This window comes from Ylistrum balloti, unplaced genomic scaffold (genome assembly GCF_031769215.1).
Source record: "Ylistrum balloti isolate Yb309-2 unplaced genomic scaffold, AGI_CSIRO_Ybal_v1 Utg370076, whole genome shotgun sequence".
NCBI lineage: Eukaryota > Metazoa > Mollusca > Bivalvia > Pectinida > Pectinidae > Ylistrum > Ylistrum balloti.
This window is the reverse complement of record NW_026782115.1, coordinates 1,041,531-1,062,816: the sequence shown is the minus strand read 5'-3', so window position 1 is coordinate 1,062,816 and position 21,286 is coordinate 1,041,531. Positions and strand designations below refer to the sequence as shown.

Sequence of the window (21,286 nt, the reverse complement as noted above, 5' to 3'; positions counted from 1 at the left end):
ACGTAAGGACAGAAGACCTATTGGAAAGTACAAAGATGAAACCAGTAAGCGAGGAGATAAAAAGCCACAGATGGAAAATGACTGGGCTTATTATGAGGCAGGGAAGAACAACGACTGCAAGGTCACACTAACATGGGGGTCCAGAAGGAAAACGAAGAAGAGGAGGACCAAAGACCAAAGAATAAAATACAGTATAGAAAGAGAGAGATGAGGCAGACTGAAGATCCTGGAATGACCGGGACAGATGAAAAAGCTCTGTCAATGCATTATGTGCTATGAGGCACCGGAAGTGGATAGGTAACATGAAACAGGTGGTATCACTGTAGTGATGATGTAAGATGTGGTATATCATATAACTTTCCCACTGTCGATTGAGCTTTCTTACAATTGACTGACCAGATCAATGATTCCTAGTCACTACATGATGACGTATATCATCACGTCTGTAGTGTGTGCATGCATTATGATGTCAATTGGTATGCGTGTATGATGAATGTTGATTAAGTTTCTTAGAAAATATCACAATAGGCTTGTGTATGATTTTTATGATATCCATGCATGAATGTTATGATTATTGATGTTGTCTTTTGTATATTTATTGTATGTATTAAAAATATCTGAATAAGTAAATAAATAAATAATTCTTACTGGTTAGCTTGTAATATCATTATCAATAAAAGTGATAATAAACTTCGTTCTGCTCACTTAAAAAGATAACTAGTTTTCATTGTTGGCCATTTCTCAGACACCAGAAGCGCGTATGAAATATGAAAGTTTTTTATTGCATTAAAAGGAAGCTTTCTTCACAAAGAAAAAAGTGCGTGCATCTTCCGTTTGGCTTTGTCCCTTAAAATATTAACTACTGGGTTTCTAATTATTTCTAATTTTCCCTCAATTAATGTCATTATCCATATTTTCCCCTCTTTCTTTCACATTTCGTAACTAAAGTAAGTCGATAATCAGAAAAGAGCGAGGACGACATATGAAGTTTTCTCTATTCGCATCGCTGTAGTGTCAACCGCTTCAACCGCACAAATAAGAACATTTTCCTTCCAAACTACATTTAGTACACAAAATTTGATTCGTCAATGTATTCGCGTGCGACCAATCACATTGCGGCTTCTAGCTGCCGTTCAGTGAAAACAGTTGCATGTGCTTCCGGTTTAGGAAGAATTGTCAATATGTCTGTTAAATGTGCTATTTGTGATGGTTCGGCGATATTGAAGAGGCCGAAAACGGTAATGAAGTGTTTAATATAGTTTATTTTACCATCATATTCTTTCGACACATTTATAGAGGTGGATGTCGATAATATATGGCAAAAATGGTTCAGCGATTGTTACGGTTCTGACAACTGATTTCACAACACTCGGTGGTGTTGCATTTATGTTACATATCATATGACAGGACGATGTACTCACTACATGATACATATTATAAATTCATAATGAAGATGTTATTGGTCAGGTTTTGTTACTATGATTTTTCCATTATAGATATCTTTATGGCAAACATACAGCCCCGATTCTTGTTTTAGTCTGAATAAACAGGGTGGCAAATGCCGAGTGGTCAGAACTTTTAATTGGAGTCTTGAAGTACGGAGGTTACATCTTTTAAACTTCTACCAATTAAGACTCCATCATCGACATACTACATATATTTTGTCCTAATATGTGCCATATTGTGCATGCCTGCTTGTATGTTCGGAAATACTTTTGTGCATGTTCAGTTTGCTATGAGATCTACACTTATGAGCGTACATGTACACTTGTAGCTGCGATGTTGTATCTCCACTGATGACTGTTGTAGACCAAACAAAATCATAATTTTAATATATTGTGTTGTCAAGAATTAAAGAAACCTCAGTTCATTTCTACCCGATTCTCTCATCCCTTTCAATGCCAACGCTCCCAAACCAAAACAGATAATTACCAAAACATATACCATACCACCATGGAACTTTGTATCATCCACTAGATGTGTCTACAAAGCCCCTAAATATCTTCAAGCAGACAGGAACTTTGGGATATCACCCTTTTTTAGCCATATCTATTTCCTATCATTATTAACTGTTTAATTTCCATATATTTTATCAAAACAGTCAGTTAACACTGTTGTATAAACATCAGTTTGATAGACCCAATGTGGATGTTGAGTAGATGTGTGACAGTGTTTCAAAATGCATCTTTTATAATGCCACATCAGTTGAATATCATGATTGCAGCACATAAATAAATTCATGCAGGTCGTGGCCCAACAAACTACCGCTGTGTTTTTTTAATTATGTATATCTTAAGATTTCCTTGCAGTAATAACTTAGAGGGTCCATGGTGCATAGAAGGGTGTCATTTTTAATCCAAAATTCATATTCACTGCAATATACATGTGCCAGAACACTGACATTCTTCGGCTTATGGAATGACAACTCCTAGTAATAAGACGAGTCAAGGAGAAAGAAAACCTGTAACTAACCTACTAACTGTAATATTGACCTACACTGCCTAAATCTCTAAAACAAACCTTATAAACTGACAATGTAGGTCCATATTCATGTAGACTGTAACAAATTTTCATGTCCCTGTGGATGCAAATGTTCCTGATTACTGTGTAATTAATAATGGTATTTTCTCAGAATTAGATCATGGCAATATATAACACAGAATCCAACGTCCCGTGGGTGGTAATGTTCACTAGATGTGTCGGTGGAGGAATCTTAGGTGGATACAGGAGTATACAAATACAAATTGATTTTTTTTCATTTGCGGAGCTGCTACTTACATATAACAGCTAGTGTACAGGGTAAAAATATATCATGGTTACCCTTTAGTCAGCACCTGTGATCTTTGCAGTGTAAATTTGTCGCCTTATCCTACATGTTAAGTTATTATTTTTCAAAAACCATTTAATGTTATACATTTATTGACAAAACTTGCAAGACAGCATTCTTAATGGTCAAATTTTGCATAATCTGGCATTATACTTAACTTCATAAGTAATAAACAGAAAAAAATAAAATTAACAACAAAATACACTATAAAAGAGATACTGTTTGATATACTATTATTAATTCTGAAAATGTGTTTGAAATTATAGTAAAAAAGAAAATTTTTACCTGAAACCAATCTGAAGACATTCAATAAGTTTGTAATTACAGTTATAATTACAGTTGATTATAACTTTATCAGATATCATCAATGCAGTTTCAAATAGTCTTGTACTTTGTGATTTACATATCTTAGTTTTAGTACAAAACATAAGCATTCAAGTCAGAACTAAAATCTGATCAAAAAAGAAATTTTTACAAGTTTTCTCTTAATTAGTTTTTGTCTTTTTTGTTATGATTTGTAATTCTATATAGAAGTATTTCTCATTTAATGGAAATATTATTCACTCCTTCTGTAATTTATGAGTACTGTCCACTTTGTTAATTCTTATAGATAAATTCAAAATACTGACAATATGAAGTGATGCACTGTCTCTATATACTCGTTGCATCAATAGGTGGTACACTTGGACTGTATAGATAGTACTGGGTATATTCTGATTTTAGATTTTTCCATTTTCTCAGTTTTCAGATAGTTTACATTATAAGGGTAAAGGCGTGCTTTAAGGTTTGTTTGTTTGTTTGCTGACTTTATTGCCTGGGAACAACCAGTCATTTTGAGACAGAGTCTCCTTGTAGTAGCTGGTGAGTACCCCACTAAACAACATACAGGAGGCCCATCACATACCATCCAGAGCAAGTGTCTTGCCCATGGACACAATCACAACAGCACATGTACAGATCAGTCTGTTTCTAAGTTTAATGAGGAACACAAATTACCTGTGTTTACATAGACCAATGCTCTAACCAAATGAGCTATCATAGCCTCTCCAGCTTTAAGGAAGAGGCAAAATTTAGTTAGCATATTTAATTAATTACACTCAAAGCATGTGGATCAGTTAAACGCTCAGTCAAATAAAAATGTAAAAAGTAAAAACGTAAATACATATTGTGCTTCATCATCAGAAACACATCTAACGAATGCAGTTAGAAAAAAAATTTGAATCTATCAGATTTACACATTTTGACGAGTCACACATGGTTTCAAATAGTAATATTCATTTTTGAAGTAGTAACAGATGTATGAAACCAGAGCAGAAATTCAGATACAAAACAGGATGTGTAATTAGAGTAGACACTTGAAAGTCACTCATTACCTGACTCTGGCCACAGGGCTTAGGTGTGTTAACCTGCTGAGCTTTGTACAACCTGAAGATCAGATGTGCGGACAATAGCTACTGTGACTTTGTAATGGCCAGGTCAACACATGGGCGAGCCACGCCAGCACTGTTAGGTGGAAAATAGTGTGTCATGACAGACAACAAGATATGAGTGAGGTCATCCCAGACATAATCATGGCTGTATATTTCAAAGTGTATGAATTATGGCATTGAATTTCAACAGAAATAGTTTTGTCATATGATAGATAATAACTTCTTTCATTAATGTTGCATAATTTCTCATATTATTAGAAGATGACACAAATGATTGACAGACAATTGCAAATACAAGTAACAGTCTAATAAATTAATTTCTATACCAACATAGCTTTTTAAGGGTTACAGGAATTCATTTATGTGAAGGACAAATGTACATGGCCATGATCACAAAAACCTTTAAAACCTTGTACAGCAATTGTCACAAGGTTGGTATAGGTCATGTGACATGAAGCTTAACTTCGATTGGAATTACTCTATATGTACTTCACACCTCTCACAATGGAAAAGTATGGTCAATAAATGGCTACCATGCAATAGCTTGTATTAGCATGTAAAAATCAATGACACAGACAACTTTGTTGTTACATTGTCAATATGAATATGTTCAGTGCATGAATTTATAGTTTTGCATAACTTATGAGCAACATGGTTATGGTTGAAGATGGCGCAGTGTAATTTTAAATTTGATACTTTGCAACAAGTCACAAGGCCCATGTGCTCTTTAAAAATTCTGCAGAATTAGATATCTATCTCATTCAATGTCTTGTTTAACTTAAAATTGATGATAAAGAACCAACATTTCTGGAATGCCCAAAGGAAGTGTAGATCCTTCTTTATCTTAAAAAATTCTTCGACTGGACTGAATAAGATTAATTTTATCATTTGGCAGATTCTGCATAGACTACTAGGGGAGTTAGATTCTGTCTTTGTCATGTACCATAGACATGCTTAGTTAGGCTCACTCAAATTTTGGGGGATAATCAGGTTTAAACTGCACTATGATCAGTTAGCATACACTAATATATATCAGTATGAAACAGGATAGAGAAATTGCAATTAGTGCAATTATAATTTAATGAAATTTGATTTAATGTAATGTTTGGTGCGAAAAATGCTAAAATAAGATGACTGCAAAAACATGTCCATTTTCAGTATACATCATACCCATCATAATTAATTAATACCATATATTCTAAGTGATTTCAATTTTGCTGTGTATATTTGCAAAAACAATGGTGATGATTTAATGATCAAAGTGTTTCACAAAGTTGATTGAACTTGTTTCACAGTTGTTAAAAGAGGAATTAAATTAAATTCTGAAATGTAATCTACTCTTTCCATTACCCCCTCTGGATGGCTGGTGCCACTGATTCTGCCCTCCCACCATACACAACATTGGGATGTGAGGTGGGTAGATGGGAGGTGACACAGTCTTGTATTCCACAATAATGTTTGTCCTCGTCTTAAAAACTTAACTTTGTGTTTTGTGTTTGAACAGACTTTTTTGCACTTGTTTGTCCTGAATTTTCAATTTAGTTTGTTTTTTGAGAGAACAAATTAATTTTTTTTTATAAAGATATGATCTGATACTGCACAATTATGATTTTTTAAAAGAAAAACTTCATCTATTAACAGTAGCAAGCTAACTAGAGGGTAAGACCTGACCACAAAATACTGTAAGCAGCTTGCTACTTTTCACCAGTGATGTTTCTCGTATGTAATTAATGTTCACCAGACACTGATTTTATGCACCTAATTTAATTCCTTTGTACCTATCATTTACACTGACATTGTAAATTGTCACAACCAAGTGGAGCACCTGCCTATTAGCACTACTTGATAGTCTTCGCCCTGCTCAGTCTTAATTAAGCTTACCATCTCCAATTTCACCTCGGGGCTTACGATCATGTTATTCAACCCGGAGCAATCATAGACTCCAGTAAATGGACAAACAAGATGGAGCCACAGGTCTTGTCGGTCTTTGATGTATCATGACAAGCTGTGAGGAGGTACTTCACTGTTCCCTCCACACAGAGGTAGTTGGTCGCGACTCCCTACTGTGTAAATTGTCACCCCGTCCTCTCCGTCTACCCAATACAGATCAAATATTGAGCTGACCTGCAGAAAGCTGGACCCCCAACTCCGTTGTAACAGATTTGTATCCTTATTTTTTAACTTGACACTCTCCTGGTTGGATAGGGTAACTGCCAATCACACCTGAGCGGATGATTATTAGGTATTGGACCCCCAGAAAGGATCTATCATCACCTAAACGACCCTGAATACAGTTAGTTTGTCACTCTCAGGTTCACCTTTGATGTAATGCCTCTTGTACTGGGCTTTTTACTTTATTTCAAATTGATACGGTATCTTTTCTCATGTAAAATGCATAAAGAGACATTTTCATGAAATTTTACAAGCAGAAGTTATGTAAATCATCCTTCTGTATTTTGGTATAAAAAAGTTGTTTGCAAATGAGTTTAGAATACATTACTTCAAAATTTAAACCATAAATCCTGCTTTAAAAATTGTTCTAGGGGCTTGAAATTTCAAAGTGACTTAGGAAATCCAAAGTTATTGAAAGAAGATAAATGGAACCAAAATGACACCTGTTATGATAAACTGTGGTTGTGCAATTTTGATTTCAATGTGCAAAGAACAACACAGTGCCCGAATTTGTAGAAACAGAGATCATTGGTTTACTTTGAATTGTAGATATACCTGCATGAAATATTGCTTTTCAATCCTTTTCATTTATACGACTGTAAATTCAAGTATTTCTGTGAACATTCAACTAGCTGGGAGTTCGCTTTAAAATAAATATAATATTTAGCTATAATGATAACCATAAAAAGGAATAGTTTTATTTACTTAATTAACAAATAAACTTCTTCTTTAGAACAGCAAGGCCAAGCCACATCGTACATAAGCCAATATATTTTGCAATTAGTTTTCACAGGTAAAAGACCTTGAAATTTAGCATACTCAAGGTCATCAGGGTCAGGTGTATTAAAAGCTTCTAAAATGACATCTTTGGACGTCTTTGATCATGATTTTCACAATTTGCCATGTATCATCAAATTCAGAAAAATGAATGCAAATATAAAGAAGGTATGTGGAGCTTCACTTGGTGCCTTTTTTGATAACACCATGGAAATTTGCATGTTGTTGGTTGACTTGGTTCATGGTCATGGAAATTAGCCAGAATATGGCAGGTTTCAGGAAAGGTGTTAGAAGAGTTCGTAATCAGAGGCAAATTTCATTAAAGGTGTTAGGAGAGGTCGTAATCAGAGGCAGATTTTGTGGAAGGTGTTGAAAGATTTAGTAAACAGATTGTTGTGATAAAGAGAAAAGATAGGGAGGCAAAGATGGATATTTCTGATAGGACTTTATGGTGACATGTGGCTTCCTGTGGTCAGTGTTGGTCCAAATGGTCATTCAGTGACCAGTGGTAAAGAGGGTGACCTATGATCTCTCCAAGTCAAGTCTGGAGATGTATAACAGTCTTTGACCTGCAAGTTTTTCTAAACAGATATTAAACTTGATATGTTTCCATCTGTGATAATATGTTGGTCTGTGAATCACAAATTATCTAATTGACGCGGAATGGCTGCCACTTGATGAGATTAGGAGTATAATAGGATGTGAGTGGTCAACCTGTCGGTCACTGTCACACTGGACAATGCTCTCACACCTTGGCAGGGTAATGAAGCAAAAAATGGAAGGAAAATTGGTGACAATTGATAATAAGGTTGTGTGTGTACAGTGTATGTACCCTGCCGTTCTGTTCCTCATCCAATAACTATAGAGCGTGACCAACTGACCATTGGTTAGACATGGGTATTGTCCACACTCGTCCTAATGGACTGTTAGCCATAACATTAAATTGTAGGAGAGTTTTACTGGAGATAACTTTTGCATCATTGTGTTGGTTTCAAATACAGGTAGCCATTTTGTGTGTTAATAGTTATTCCGTTGACATGTTCAATAATTCCTGTTTAAGTCATTGTGTTGAATAGTCCCGTGCGGTGAGCTTTTCTGTAAATGGCCTATTGGCCATCATTGATCAATGTCTTCAGCATCTCAAAGTCACCTGCCACTCCCATCACTTTGCTCCATAGTGAAGTTTACAGTAATACTAATTTTCCATTCTGTAATTGTGTATTTAAACAACATTTGCCTGTCATTCCTATAGAAATAGTGCTTTCCAAAGGAAGGGAGATAACTAGGAGACTTGTTGAATAAACAGAAAATCATCAAGATGTCAATTTTGATTTATTGAAAAAAAATGCCATTTCACTTTTCTGAGTTCATACACTAGATTCATAAGTTTTTTTTATTTTGGTATGAAAATATTAAAAAGATACTATTTCTTTTTGAAGAATTAGCTATTATTATACTAATCCAGATATTTAATGGTAAAATGTTGAATAAAAATTTTAAACAAAAATCTGTGAAACCTGTCTTCACAGACACATGACATTCTGCAATATTTGCATTATGTGCAAACAACTGTCTTAAAATGATTTTTGTTGTTAATTTATATCCCCTTCTTGCTAGGAAATGAAGTGAGTTGTCAAGGGAAAAGAATACTTGTAAAAGAAGCTAGCATGACTTTGTAGAGAAATGTTGTTCATAATGAATTAAGTGAGGGGGGGAAGTATTATGCTGAATGTAGTTTTGAATCAGACAAGAGCGAAGATTTGTATTTTTGTTACCATGTATGTACATGTTATATAAGCCCAAGTTTTTCTAAGACAATGTTTAAGTATTCTGAATCACTGTAAATGGTGTTGACTTACTCAAAAGTTTATTTCACATTCTATCTGTGTTTGCAGGAATATGACTCATTTGACTTTGAGTTCATTTATCTCAGTTCAAGTATTATGCTCATTTTGAATTGAGTTTCAAGTACTTCATGCATTCACCATCTTGTAAAGGAGGGATGGAATGAATGTAAGGAATGTTTCTACTGTGTGATGTTTTAGGATGATTCCCTTTGTAAGGAATGTTTCTACTGTGTGGTGTTTCAGGGTGATGCGCTCTGCAAGAAATGTTTCTACTTTGTGATGTGTCAGGATGATTTCCTTTTTTAAGGAATGTTTCTACTGTGTGATGTTTCAGGGTGATTCCCTCTGTAAGGAATGTTTCTACTTTGTGATGTTTCAGGGTGATGCGCTCTGCAAGGAATGTTTCTACTATGCCTTCGAAGAAGAAGTTCACAAGACTATCATTGATGCTGGATTATTCACTCGTGGGGAGACGGTAGCGATAGGGGCCTCGGGGGGCAAAGGTAAGGAAAATGATTCTTGCTTGAAAGAAAAAAAAAATCAGAAGTAAACTTATAACTGTTATCTATTTAAAAGCAAGATTAAGTTCCCAGCATATTTTGAAAGAACAAAGGAATTATGAAATTGTGGATGCCATTTTATGATACCTTATCACTTAAGCAAGGAACATTGAAGTTCTGGGGTTGGAGTCACCTAATAAAAAATCATGTTTTTTCTTGACAACGATTAAAAATTCAATATAAGAATGATCTTGAAATTGCTGAAAGAGAATGTAAAGAATATGAATACATTCTGTTTACAAACCCTGCTTATTACATTTCAAGATTCCACTGTGCTGGCATATGTGATGAAAGTGTTGAATGATCGCTATGACTACGGCCTTGACCTAGTGTTGCTGTCAGTGGATGAGGGGATAACAGGGTACAGAGATGACTCGTTAGAGGTATGTGATTTCAAGAGAGTTCTTCATCCGAGCTGTTTAGTGATGAATATGTGCAAAAAGTACGGTATTACAAGTAATAGCATGATTGTAACTGTTGCTTTCATTGATAGGTTCATACTGTCAGGCAACTGGTATCTTCGTTCAGGATATCCTTATCAACATGGTCATTGTAGAATACAATTCGTTTTTGTAAATGATATATTTTTTTCATTGTTAACAAATTCAAAGTTATCACATTTTTTGAAAATATATTTAGTGATGTAATTGTTTAATGATCAGTTTGTTTTTGTAAATTTTTGTGTCATTTTAACAAAAGATCACATTGCCTTGACAGGATTAAAATTAGACAAAAGAATGTCATAGCTTTCAGTATACAAATGTACACTCAGACCATGGAGCCTGGATTCTGTGTCACATCCCCATTGTAAACATGTAGATTTTTCTCTCTGATATAGACAGTTATGTTTGTATGTTACAGACTGTGAAGAGGAACCAGATGCAGTATGACCTTCCTCTGAAGATTGTGTCTTATGAGGTAGATATGTAATGTGTCTAGTATGACCTTCCCCTGAAGATTGTGTCTTATGAGGTAGATAAGTAATGTGTCTATTGTGACCTTCCGCTGAAGATTGTGTCTTATGAGATAGATATGTAATGTGTCTAGTATGACCTTCCCCTGAAGATTGTGTCTTATGAGGTAGGTATATAGTATGTCTAGTTGACCTTCCCCTATATAAATGTAAATTATCTGAGCTAGCCTATGCTGCAAGATTTTGAACATAATAAACTTGATCTCTTTTTTAGGGAAAAAAATTAGAATCTGTGAGAAATATTGGAAAGTTTAACCACATATTTCATGGATTAGATGATGTCTAACTTATGTTGAATTTCTTACAGGAACTTTATGGCTGGACCATGGACGCCATTGTACAACAGATAGGACTGAAGAATAACTGTAAGTATCCTGCCAGGAGAATTATATAGAAAGGACCCACAATATGGCAGTGACAGGTTATACCTGCAAGTTATGATTGAGGGTTATCTTAATTATTTTTCCATTCAAATTTTACAATTTAATTGGCTATCGCACATGTTGTCAATTATGCAGTGTTATATATCCTTCAGACTTGTCATCATTTTTCTTCTGAAACAAGTGCTGTTTACCATGAATGTATGGAACTGGTTTGGAAATGAGATGGTACTGAATCTATATCACCAAATTGTTAACTTACCTGCCACTTTTGATTGTATAAAACCACATTTAGTGTCCTAGCCTTAGATATATTCAAAACAAGGATGTGAAACCCCAATCAATAAATCAATAAATCAATAAATCAATAAATTGATTGCCATATCTTATTGTTTTTCAGAAGGTGCCTTTCCCTTTTTGTCTAGTATTTACTATATTCACTTTGTCTGATAGTCTACTTCTGGTCAAATTGTTGAATGATGAAAATTTCAGATGATTGCTATGAAATTTCTGGTAGAGCACAATTAATTAAGACACACACATAACTTAAACTCTTAGTTTCACTTCTTTTCTAGTTAAGAATAATTATGTTTTTGGATTATCTTCTTGATTTTTCAGGCACATTTTGCGGAGTGTTTCGGAGGCAAGCTTTAGATAGGGGAGCCATAATGCTGAAAGTGAATAAGATTGTCACAGGTAAATTATCATCACATGGTAGTAATTGTAAACATTATGTATAAAATCTCCCTAAGTAACATAAAAAAGTTGGGAAATTACAGTAATAGTTGGTTAGAGATAGCTGTTAGAGATAGCTTCTCATCTTGCTGAATTACGAGGGATGTTATTTACTAATGATATTATAACACTGATATGATACCAGGATTTGTATAACACATCCTGTTAGTGGTTGCTCAGAGGTCTCCATAGTATTATTTGAATAAATCAACAATTTCATTTAATGACATTTAATGACAAATTTATGGACGCAGGCTTTAAGCCTTTGTATCCATATCTGAAATACAGTGATAAATATACATATTGTATCAATGGCTTTTAAAAGTTAATGCATATCATAGTTATCAATAATAATAAATTATATCTTGAAAGTGTTCATCCAAAAGTTGTTCAAAATGTCTAACTGAATTTGCATTAAAATATGAACTGGAAGATTATTCCGAGTGTCTACAACTCTAAAGGTAAAATAGTTTCTCCTAAATTCCGTGTTACAACAACATTTAAAAATTTTGAAATTGTGCCTGTGATAATCATAATTGTCACAAGATATCCCTTAACAAAGCAACAGTATCCCTCACACAGATATCCCTGTATGACAATATCCCTTAATAATCCAAGATATCCCTTACACAATATCCCTCACAAGATATCCCTTACACAATATCCCTCACAACATATCCCTTACACAATATGCTGTTTTGATATCCCTGTACACAATGCACAAGATATCCCTTACACAATATCCCTCACAAGATATCCCTTACACAATATCCCTCACAAGATATCCCTTACACGATATCCCTCACGATATCCCTTACATGATATCCCTCACAAGATATCCCTTACACAATATCCCTCACAAGATATCCCTTACACAATATCCCTCACAAGATATCCCTTACACAATATCCCTCACAAGATATCCCTACACATTATCCCTCACAAGATATCCCTTACACAATATCCCTCACAAGATATCCCTTACACAATATCCCTCACAAGATATCCCTTACACAATATCCCTCACAAGATATCCCTTACACGATATCCCTCACGATATCCCTTACATGATATCCCTCACAAGATATCCCTTACACAATATCCCTCACAAGATATCCCTTACATAATATCCCTCACAAGATATCCCTTACACAATATCCCTCACAAGATATCCCTTACACAATATCCCTCACAAGATATCCCTTACACAATATCCCTCACAAGATATCCCTTACACAATATCCCTCACAAGATATCCCTTACACAATATCCCTCACAAGATATCCCTTACACAATATCCCTCACAAGATATCCCTTACACAATATCCCTCACAAGATATCCCCTACACAATATCCCTCACAAGATATCCCCTACACAATATCCCTCACAAGATATCCCTTACACAATATCCCTCACAAGATATCCCTTACACAATATCCCTCACAAGATATCCCTTACACAATATCCCTCACAAGATATCCCTTACACAATATCCCTTACACAATATCCCTCACAAGATATCCCTTACACAATATCCCTCACAAGATATCCCTTACACAATATCCCTCACAAGATATCCCTTACACAATATCCCTCACAAGATATCCCCTACACAATATCCCTCACAAGATATCCCCTACACAATATCCCTTACACAATATCCCTGACAAGATATCTCCTACACAATATCCCTCACAAGATATCCCTTACACAATATCCCTCACAAGATATCCCTTACACAATATCCCTCACAAGATATCCCTTACACAATATCCCTCACAAGATATCCCTTACACAATATCCCTCACAAGATATCCCTCACAAGATATCCCTTACACAATATCCCTCACAAGATATCCCTTACACAATATCCCTCACAAGATATCCCTACCTCACAAGATATCCCTTACACAATATCCCTCACAAGATATCCCTTACACAATATCCCTCACAAGATATCCCCTACACAATATCCCTCACAAGATATCCCTTACACAATATCCCTCACAAGATATCCCTCACAAGATATCCCTTACACAATATCCCTCACAAGATATCCCTTACACAATATCCCTCACAAGATATCCCTTACACAATATCCCTCACAAGATATCCCTTACACAATATCCCTCACAAGATATCCCTTACACAATATCCCTCACAAGATATCCCTTACACAATATCCCTCACAAGATATCCCTTACACAATATCCCTCACAAGATATCCCTCACAAGATATCCCTCACGGTATATTTGATTTATGGTTGGTTTGATAGACATAACAGATGTACTTTGTGTTCTGGATGAAATATCTCCATGAAAGTGACTACTGTATGAGTGCCTTGTCTGTTTCAGTACTGAGGGGAGATATAGGCCGACTCCGAAGGTGTACTGCTATCACAACAGTAAGTACGGTGTCAATCAGTAATTTTCGTGGGTTTTTATTTTCATTCCAGTCATGGATACCCTAAATGAATTAATATGTCCACAGACTTCTGAAATTAGTCTAAGCAGATTATTGAGGTAGATTTATCAACAAAAGCAAGTGTCAAGAAAAAACCATGAAAATTAAGCCCTACATTGATTCTGGTGTCTCTTCATCTTTATTTCTTGCTCAGGTACAAATGATGTCCCTTTATTTTAATGAAAAATATATTTGTAGGTACAATGGTTACTTATAGTTTTGTGTTTGATTCCTTACCAGACAATTTATACTGCATGGTATACATCTGTACACAATAAAGGACCTGGCTATTTTGTACAAGGATAATGATATGATTGATCTCAGATGATATTACTATAATAGCTAGCAACAAGTAGTTTAATCATATTGTTCCTGGATTGTACATAGCTGTAGTTGTATTTATTTATTTTCCAGGGTGCTGAGGGCTCCCTCCCCAGGTGTAAGCCGTTCAAGTACACATATGAAAAGGAAATAGTGATGTAAGTAGGATATATAGAGGGAGAGTAATTTTTGCATTTTAATGTAATTTCAGTAAATAAATAAGAAATTTGATATATGTATAAAACTTTAATTAACTGATGAATATCAGGTAACAATTCTTAAAGAGACAAATATGAAAATGAAAGAATTTCAATAATTCTGTTAAAACTTCCTGTATGAGTGCTCAGTTTTAAAATAAAAGTTTTATATATATTTCTCCCAATGCCTACAGGTGTGTAACATTTACTACAGTGATACAGCTGTCATAAAAGTAGCCATATCAGTTCTAAAGGACAATGTAAAAATTCTGTTTCCAGTAAAACTTTTTCTTGTTGTTATCATTACTCATTATTGTACTCATTTATAAAAAACAACTAAAAACATGGATACAAATATATTAGAGATTCCATTTTGTTTCACTCTGTAAATTTATTGAGAGTACCACACCAATGATTTATTTGATACCACACCAGATTTATTGTCCAACTTCATTTCATGTTTATATTTGTGTACCACACCCTTGTAGATTTATTGTACACACCTTATTTATTTTACATGTGTATTTCACCAGATTTATTGTACCACACCAGATGTTGAAAAAATAGATTTATTGTATTTAGATGTTCCACACCAGATTTATTGTACCACACCAGATTTATTGTACCACACCCGATTTATTGTACCACACCAGATTTATTGTACCACACCAGATTTATTGTACCACACCCGATTTATTGTACCACACCCGATTTATTGTACCACACCAGATTTATTGTACCACACCAGATTTATTGTACAACACCAGATTTATTGTACAACACCAGATTTATTGTACCACACCAGATTTATTGTACCACACCAGATTTATTATACCACACCAGATTTATTGTACCACACCAGATTTATTGTACCACACCAGATTTATTGTACCACACCAGATTTATTGTACCACACCAGATTTATTGTACCACACCAGATTTATTGTACCACACCAGATTTATTGTACCACACCAGATCCACACCAGATTATTATACCACACCAGATTTATTGTACCACACCAGATTTATTGTACCACACCAGATTTATTGTACCACACCAGATTTATTGTACCACACCAGATTTATTGTACCACACCAGATTTATTGTACCACACCAGATTTATTGTACCACACCAGATTTATTATACCACACCAGATTTATTGTACAACACCAGATTTATTGTACAACACCAGATTTATTGTACCACACCAGATTTATTGTACCACACCAGATTTATTGTACCACACCAGATTTATTGTACCACACCAGATTTATTGTACCACACCAGATTTATTGTACCACACCAGATTTATTGTACCACACCAGATTTATTGTACCACACCAGATTTATTGTACCACACCAGATTTATTGTACCACACCAGATTTATTGTACCACACCAGATTTATTATACCACACCAGATTTATTGTACCACACCAGATTTATTGTACCACACCAGATTTATTGTACCACACCAGATTTATTGTACCACACCAGATTTATTATACCACACCAGATTTATTATACAACACCAGATTTATTGTACCACACCAGATTTATTGTACCACACCAGATTTATTATACCACACCAGATTTATTATACCACACCAGATTTATTGTACCACACCAGATTTATTGTACCACACCAGATTTATTGTACCACACCAGATTTATTGTACCACACCAGATTTATTGTACCACACCAGATTTATTGTACCACACCAGATTTATTGTACCACACCAGATTTATTGTACCACACCAGATTTATTGTACAACACCAGATTTATTGTACCACACCAGATTTATTGTACCACACCAGATTTATTGTACCACACCAGATTTATTGTACCACACCAGATTTATTGTACCACACCAGATTTATTGTACCACACCAGATTTATTGTACCACACCAGATTTATTGTACCACACCAGATTTATTGTACCACACCAGATTTATTGTACCACACCAGATTTATTGTACAACACCAGATTTATTGTACCACACCAGATTTATTGTACCACACCAGATTTATTGTACAACACCAGATTTATTGTACCACACCAGATTTATTGTACCACACCAGATTTATTGTACCACACCAGATTTATTGTACCACACCAGATTTATTGTACCACACCAGATTTATTGTACCACACCAGATTTATTGTACCACACCAGATTTATTGTACCACACCAGATTTATTGTACCACACCAGATTTATTGTACCACACCAGATTTATTGTACCACACCAGATTTATTGTACCACACCAGATTTATTGTACCACATCAGATCCACACCAGATTTATTATACCACACCAGATTTATTGTACCACACCAGATCCACACCAGATTTATTGTACCACACCAGATTTATTGTACCACACCAGATTTATTGTACCACACCAGATTTATTGTACCACACCAGATTTATTGTACCACTCCAGATTTATTGTACCACACCAGATTTATTGTACCACACCAGATTTATTGTACCACATCAGATCCACACCAGATTTATTATACCACACCAGATTTATTGTACCACACCAGATTTATTGTACCACACCAGATTTATTGTACCACACCAGATTTATTGTACCACACCAGATTTATTGTACCACATCAGATCCACACCAGATTTATTATACAACACCAGATTTATTGTACCACACCAGATTTATTGTACCACACCAGATTTATTGTACAACACCAGATTTATTGTACCACACCAGATTTATTGTACCACACCAGATTTATTGTACCACACCAGATTTATTGTACCACACCAGATTTATTGTACCACACCAGATTTATTGTACCACACCAGATTTATTGTACCACACCAGATTTATTGTACCACACCAGATTTATTGTACCACACCAGATTTATTGTACCACACCAGATTTATTGTACCACACCAGATTTATTGTACCACACCAGATTTATTGTACCACACCAGATTTATTGTACAACACCAGATTTATTGTACCACACCAGATTTATTGTACCACACCAGATTTATTGTACCACACCAGATTTATTGTACCACACCAGATTTATTGTACCACACCAGATTTATTGTACCACACCAGATTTATTGTACCACACCAGATTTATTGTACAACACCAGATTTATTGTACCACATCAGATCCACACCAGATTTATTGTACCACACCAGATTTATTGTACCACACCAGATTTATTGTACCACACCAGATTTATTGTACCACACCAGATTTATTGTACCACACCAGATTTATTGTACCACACCAGATTTATTGTACCACACCAGATTTATTGTACCACACCAGATTTATTGTACCACACCAGATTTATTGTACCACACCAGATTTATTGTACCACACCAGATTTATTGTACCACACCAGATTTATTGTACAACACCAGATTTATTGTACCACACCAGATTTATTGTACCACACCAGATCCACACCAGATTTATTGTACAACACCAGATTTATTGTACCACACCAGATTTATTGTACCACACCAGATTTATTGTACCACACCAGATTTATTGTACCACACCAGATTTATTGTACCACACCAGATTTATTGTACCACACCAGATTTATTGTACCACACCAGATTTATTGTACAACACCAGATTTATTGTACCACACCAGATTTATTGTACAACACCAGATTTATTGTACCACACCAGATTTATTGTACCACACCAGATTTATTGTACCACACCAGATTTATTGTACCACACCAGATTTATTGTACCACACCAGATTTATTGTACCACACCAGATTTATTGTACAACACCAGATTTATTGTACCACACCAGATTTATTGTACCACACCAGATTTATTGTACCACACCAGATTTATTGTACCACACCAGATTTATTGTACCACACCAGATTTATTGTACCACACCAGATTTATTGTACCACATCAGATCCACACCAGATTTATTGTACCACACCAGATTTATTGTACCACACCAGATTTATTGTACCACACCAGATTTATTGTACCACACCAGATTTATTGTACCACACCAGATTTATTGTACCACACCAGATTTATTGTACCACACCAGATTTATTATACAACACCAGATTTATTGTACCACACCATCCTGTCAAATATTTGTTTTCCATTTACAGATATTATTCATTCAGGAGAAAGTTTGTCTGTGAAGACTTCAGTGAAGATGCCAGTCCAAGGTAGGTAACCTACACTCATTATCTGGTATGTAGTTATAAACTTGTTAGTACATTTTTATTGACCATTATGCTGATGTTTATATATCTACATAGCAGTGTCCCTTCTAAATTTAGACTATGAGACTTAGGGATCAGATAAAGCATGTGCACAATGATATTTTATCTGTAATCACTCAACAGCATCAAAATTTCAAAACAACATTAGTTCAGAATATTATTATTTCATTTTTCTCATTTTGGGAAATATTAGTATGAGAGGACATTCAAAATTTTCTTTCCCAATACACAATTGATTTTTAGATTTAACACTGCTCTATTATGTTTCAGACAGTGGTTATTCTACAAAGTGATATTCTGGACTAATAATAAAATTTGTTTTGAATTTGTTATAAAATATTTGTTTTTTAAGTAAATAATAGCTGTTTGATGCTGAATTACTACTTGTCTATTTTCCAGTGAGCAGATCTTTAGAATTTCAATCAATGAAGTTGTAAAGTATTGATCAAATTAAAAAAAAATGAAAAGTAAAAATCTTATGGAATAAAAGTTCTTATTTTTCCTTGCATATCAATAGGGAGAAACTGAACAATTAAAGACAGAAAAAGTGTAATTATTTTCAATGGACACAAACCGTTTATCATGTAGTGATGTCCTCATCATAAGTATAACAGCTGGTCAAATATAGTAGGCTTGTATATTATTTTATGTTTTAAGTTATCAATTGAACACAAAACTACATGGTTTCACAGCCTATCAACAACTAAGGTTATTTACAGCCATCGTTGAATGATGTTTGATCAGTGTGAAGAATTTATAATCATATTTCTTTATGTAGACGAATCGTAACATGAATTTTTTTTATTTGTTAAGGAAACTGTGAGCGCTGTGGCTACATCTCAAGTAATCCGATCTGTAAGGCGTGTGTATTATTGGAGGGACTTAATCGAGGTTTACCCAGGTAATCAATGCACAATTTACTTTTATGATAAACATTTCTGTTTAAATTTTGATTCATCTATCCTCTTAGAAAGGCCAAGGTTTCGTATTAGCAACCTGCTTTCTCACTTCACCCTTGTAATTTTAGGGACAAAAAATTCCGAGCAAATTAATCACAACATGGCCACCCCAGCAGTTGTAGGGGAAAATTACTGTATGTAGATTTGGTTGTAGATATTTCCACAATTTTTGAGAGGGAGAAAAAAAGGAATTCTAATGTTAACAGTGTATAATTTGTGGCTTTTTTTAAAAGTAATATTTAACTCTACTGGAAAGCAAGAAACAGTAGCAACCTGGTACTGAAGTCTACTGCATTTTGGGGAAATATGTAGAAATCGACTCAGTGTCATAATTAGCAGAAAGTTTTTTTCTTTTTAGGTGCAAATTTTAGAATATTTACCATTGTATAGTATGTGTATTTCTGTGTTCCTTTTATTCTTTTGTAACATTGTATTACAGGCTTGGAATAGGTAAAACTCATAAAGAGAGGAGAAAGGTTTGTATGAACATCATTCTTGTAAATCTAAATATCCATTGCATGTAAACGAATTTTGATGGGCAATCAACACCAAGGATATTCTATGCTTTGAGGGTTTAATGTGGTTTACTGTGGATTAGCTCTTTGATCTTTCCATGCAAAGTTGTTCCAATAACAAAATTTGGTTCACTTTTCAGTATTAAGATCAGTCAAATAGTTCTGTCATTTCTTACTGGGTAATTTATAAAAAGTATATCATTTTCCTTTTGATCTTCAGTAGAATGGGAATTGTTATTATACCCTCACAACAAAGTAAATCAGAGGTATAATGTAAAGCACTTACATTTCTTGTGGGTTTTATTTTCATATTAATTTGCATGGAGAGTCTATCGTGAATTCAAGTCCCTCATTTGTACAAAAACCACCATGAAAATGAATAGATGAAGATATTGGGCGAGGGGAATGATATATCTCACCTCATTTCATTGTAGATAGAGGAATTGAACAAAGATGAAAACCCAACTCGGCCCGACCAGACAGGAGCCTCAAACGGATCTGCTGCCACATCAATACAGGCCCCTATAAAAGCTTTCGAGTCTCTCAGTCTGGACAGGAGGAAACCAGATGTCTCCAAACTGGATTTCTGATTGATTTGCTTCTCAATAAATTATTATCCATTATCATTGTCTTGGTTTATTTGTTTATTTGACACGTTGATCAGTTTGACACTTGACCTGTCTTTTCGTCTGTACCTTAGTTATTGATCATATATGCATATTCTGTAAACATACTTATTTTGGCGCTATCTAATTTTACTGCAATATCAAATTAAAAAAAATATGTGTAATGATAAATTCACACATTTGCAATAATTGCTATGTAAATGCCATACAGATATTGCAATTAGCACAATCTTC

At 34.7% G+C, this 21,286-nt stretch overlaps 1 protein-coding gene across 1 annotated transcript; it reads left to right on the top strand.

Annotated features, from left to right (window-relative positions):
* Window positions 1-1,163: 1,163 nt before the first annotated feature.
* LOC132549686 (cytoplasmic tRNA 2-thiolation protein 1-like) lies at window positions 1,164-21,049 on the top strand. The gene is made up of 13 exons (XM_060213637.1): window positions 1,164-1,238; window positions 9,433-9,556; window positions 9,878-9,996; window positions 10,475-10,531; window positions 10,894-10,951; window positions 11,585-11,663; window positions 14,017-14,107; window positions 14,581-14,645; window positions 14,899-14,999; window positions 18,836-18,895; window positions 19,766-19,853; window positions 20,351-20,387; window positions 20,861-21,049. The coding sequence occupies exons 1-13, from the start codon at window positions 1,182-1,184 to the stop codon at window positions 21,014-21,016; spliced, it is 1,092 nt and encodes a 363-aa protein (XP_060069620.1). The 5' UTR covers window positions 1,164-1,181; the 3' UTR covers window positions 21,017-21,049.
* Window positions 21,050-21,286: the final 237 nt, after the last annotated feature.